At 38.8% G+C, this 3855-nt stretch overlaps 1 protein-coding gene across 2 annotated transcripts in view; it reads left to right on the top strand.

Moving 5' to 3' along the window:
- LOC117169694 (glutamate receptor ionotropic, kainate 2) overlaps positions 1-3855 on the top strand; it is a 659604-nt gene that overhangs the window by 146462 nt on the left and 509287 nt on the right. For both annotated transcript variants that reach the window (XM_033356181.1, XM_033356180.1), the window contains exon 4: positions 1655-1839. In XM_033356181.1, the coding sequence (XP_033212072.1) occupies positions 1655-1839 (185 nt within the window). The remainder of the gene's footprint in view (positions 1-1654; positions 1840-3855) is intronic.

Raw genomic sequence — 3855 nt, 5'->3', positions numbered from 1 at the left:
CTTTCGTGAACAGCTCCTCGATAAGAGGATGCACGGTATCTTCCACAGAAATGTGAAGGATCAGTGAATGTCTTGTGAGCTAACGTTTGCTTTCCTTAAATCTCCCGGATTAAAGTCTGGTACGGAGGGTTTCATCTTTGCATGCCAAGGCTGTGTCATTTCCACCTGAACATACAGTCGCCACATTTTGAGCCAAGACATTCCCGATGATAACTGCAGGGCGTGCCGTGCACACCCCGAGCGTTTAGCTCAATTACTATTTGGTTGTCCAACTCACGCGGGAACAACCTACATTCAAAGGCACAATGCGGCACTAAGGGTGCTTTATTACCATCTCTGTCACTCTTACGGCATTAAGCTTAATATCGCTCATCTAAATGCTCCTAGGGAAATTGAGTCAATTGTCGAGAGTGGGAAGTGCCGCATATACTGGAACTTCATATTCTCGACAATTATTTTTGTTGCTCATTCGAGGCCTGGAATGGTTCTTCTTGACTTCGAGAAGCGAACCATGTTCGTTATCGAATTTTCAGCACCAGCTGACAAAAACATCATAACCAAGGAGAATGAAAAGAAAGAGAGGTATCGAGACCTTATAAGGGAGTTGCAACAATTGTACCCAGAATATTCTGTTCAACTAATTGTCCTTATTATCGTCGCTCTTGGAAGTGCCAAACTTTCACTTGCTAATGGCCTAAAAAGCATCCCTGCGTGTCAACAATATGCTAAAACACTTGCGGGAAAAATGCAGAAGGCGGTTGTTTTTGGGTCGCTCCGTGTTCTTAGTGTGCACGAGGCTTTTGCTGGATTGTCGTATTGATTCCATTTCAGACTGTAACCACCTATCTCACGGTCGATAGAGAATATTCAGATTGATCCAGAATTCTCGTGTTATTTAAGTAAATAACACGTTCGTTCCGCAGCACTGCTCGCACCCAGGTTGCTGATCAATCTCTCCTGCAATTACCCCAAGTCAAGAACCTCACGAAATCGTTATGTAAGGTTCCCCACTTGGGTCCATTAGTGGCCAAGGTCTTTTGTTTCAGGCGTCATTCACTCCAGTGACACTCTTTTTATTAACTATTTGGCGCCATACTTTCCTGTCCTGGCATACTTCTCGAGCTTCTTTTATGTCCATGTATTTTTGCATGCAGGCTCTCTTGTTTCTGTGACTTCTTATGTCTCTTCTAACTAGGGTCTCATTCACACATTCTAACCATTCTTTCCGCGGTCAACCTCTGGGCACGCTGCCATTTACTTTACCTTACCTTGATACACTTGTTTCGTTAGTCTTTCATTTGGCATTCTCTCAACATGTCCGAACCATCTTAACCGATTTCTTTTCCATGTGTCTACTAGTGTCTCTTCGGCACCACATTCTTTTAGAATTATCTCGTTACTTACTTTGGCAATCAGGGTTTTTCCGCATGGGAAAAATTATATATATATATTAATCTTAGGTGGGGGGCAAACTTTGTTTTTGTCCAGGGAGCCAAAACCACTTAGACCAGCCCTAGCTATCGACTGTTTGTTTAACTATTCTAGCTACTTCATTGAGCGAATAATGTTCTATCGAACACACAGAGCACACTATTTGATTATTTTCAAACATATGGTAAAATGTTTAATAATATATTTATTTTATCGTTTGCAGTTTGCTATCTTCTTCGAAATGGAGTGGCCGCCATTTTTGGACCACAAAGCGCACATACAGCTAGTCACGTTCAGAGCATTTGCGATACCATGGAAATCCCTCATCTTGAAACCCGTTGGGATTATCGTCTAAGACGTGAGAGCTGCTTAGTTAATCTTTATCCTCATGCTACAACATTATCTAAGGTATAATAAATATGATCATATTTTTTAATAATCTAAAAAAGGCAATTCATTTGTCAAAGCACTTTATGATAGAACACGAACAACGTTGTGCGCGTCTTATATTAAATTTGTTATAAAGATTCTCAAAGTTGCCTTGCATCGCTATTTCCATATTAACTCCACGTCTTGTACCTGCCACAACATCGTGCAATAGATTGTGTACGTCGTATTACTTAATCCATAAAATCTTGTTCTAGTTCTCTATCCTATTTGTGCCGGTAGAAACCTAACACCTGGGAGATACTTTTTACAGGACGAACAATCGAAGTTGAATCTTCAAGAAGGTATTTGAGTAGTTCGTACGGAGAAAACCCCGAAATTCCCATACACTACTGGTTAGTGTATGGACACGAGCCAGTCGTTTATCCAAAGTATCCAGCCGCTTATGCTAAACCAATATCAATAGAGCCGAGAATAGTGTGACGTGCATTACACATTGCTTCACGATGCACGACTGAGTAATGTGTGACTCGCGATATGCGTTTCCGATCATTTACTATCGAGGCCGATTAAAAAGGGACGCAGCAACAACTGTCAATCGATCGGAAATGGATAAAGAAATCAGAATATCGAGTTGGTGGTTTGTCAACGTTTATAAAGATTCATGTGCCGGACAATTGAAAACACCCTGCCTCTAAGAAATTGAAATAATAATACGATCATAAATAACGAACAGAGAGGCTGAAATTGAAATAAGAATTCGATCATGAATAATAAGCAGAGAAGCTATCTTAATAGAATAGCTGACATTTGAAGGTTCCTTTGTGAAACAGACAACATTTTTAAATAGGGGCCACACTATTTCTCCTGAAAATATTTTGAAATTTTCTGTCGTTAGGGCAACGCTGACACGTTCAAGGCAAGCTTTTTTTTTCTAAATATTGTTCATAAGACTGATTTTGTCTAATAAAAAATGTAGTTTTGTCCATCCTTTAATGCGACCTCTAATCAACGCGAATAGGTTATCTTATTGAATTTTATATAATTCCATTATTTTGGCCTCTTAGACCTTAAAGAAGCGCCTATGATTTAAAAATTCATGCGAATCGCGATGTTGATTTATTTAGAGCGCGTTTGGTCTTATTAAGCTTCGGTTGTTAATGATCGGAAAGGCGTACCGCGAGTTCCACACGACTTGTTCGTGTATCATAAGGCGATAAGTAATGTAGATCGCACCACTCATTGCTTTATTGATATTGGTATAGCATAAACGACTGTCTCCTATTTTCATACTCACATCATTCACTCCTATTGCAAATAATGCAGAAACGCATGATGAACTGCATGAAGGACTGCATAACGACTAGATAAGCGGGCCGCGGAGCTCGATGAGATCGTGTATACTCAAAACATTGGGTTCCACACTACTATGTTCGCACTGTAGAGCGGAAGCGGAGGCTGCTTATTAGTAGCCCATCGGTAATGAGCAGCCATGGTGGCGCGTCCTTCACTATGAGGGTTCTTATAGTGGGGCTAGGTTTGGTAGACCTCTCGGTCCGTCTTATCATTTTTTCAGACGTTAGGTCCCTTTTCTCATGGATGGTTCTATATAAAGGAACATACAAACTATTAAAAACTAGATCTTACGAACTGAAAGTTTTAGATGTATTTAGAATTATTAAAAGGGTTTGAAAAATTTGATGAAATTTGATAAATGGTAAATTATTAAAGATAATCATAATATTTTAAGTGTTGGAAAATAAAGAACTTTAAAAATATGTTAAAAATTTAATAATTAAATTATTATGTTATTATAAGTATTATTTAAAATGATAAGCATAAGAACGCTCATAAACATGGTTTTGAGGTTACAATTTGTAGTGCCTTTCGATCCGTATATAATTTGACTATTGTGGTAACTGCATTATCTGTCTTATCTTAAAAATTACAGAAATAGAAAATAGTTCGAAATCATTTTCTCGTGGGTGCTTAAGTTCGAACACTTACGCTCCGCAATTTGTGTCCAAAAATAAATAT

Source organism: Belonocnema kinseyi, chromosome 3, assembly GCF_010883055.1.
Source record: "Belonocnema kinseyi isolate 2016_QV_RU_SX_M_011 chromosome 3, B_treatae_v1, whole genome shotgun sequence".
NCBI classification, from domain to species: domain Eukaryota; kingdom Metazoa; phylum Arthropoda; class Insecta; order Hymenoptera; family Cynipidae; genus Belonocnema; species Belonocnema kinseyi.
The sequence above is the reverse complement of the archived record's forward strand: the minus strand, read 5'-3'. Positions and strand labels throughout refer to the sequence as shown.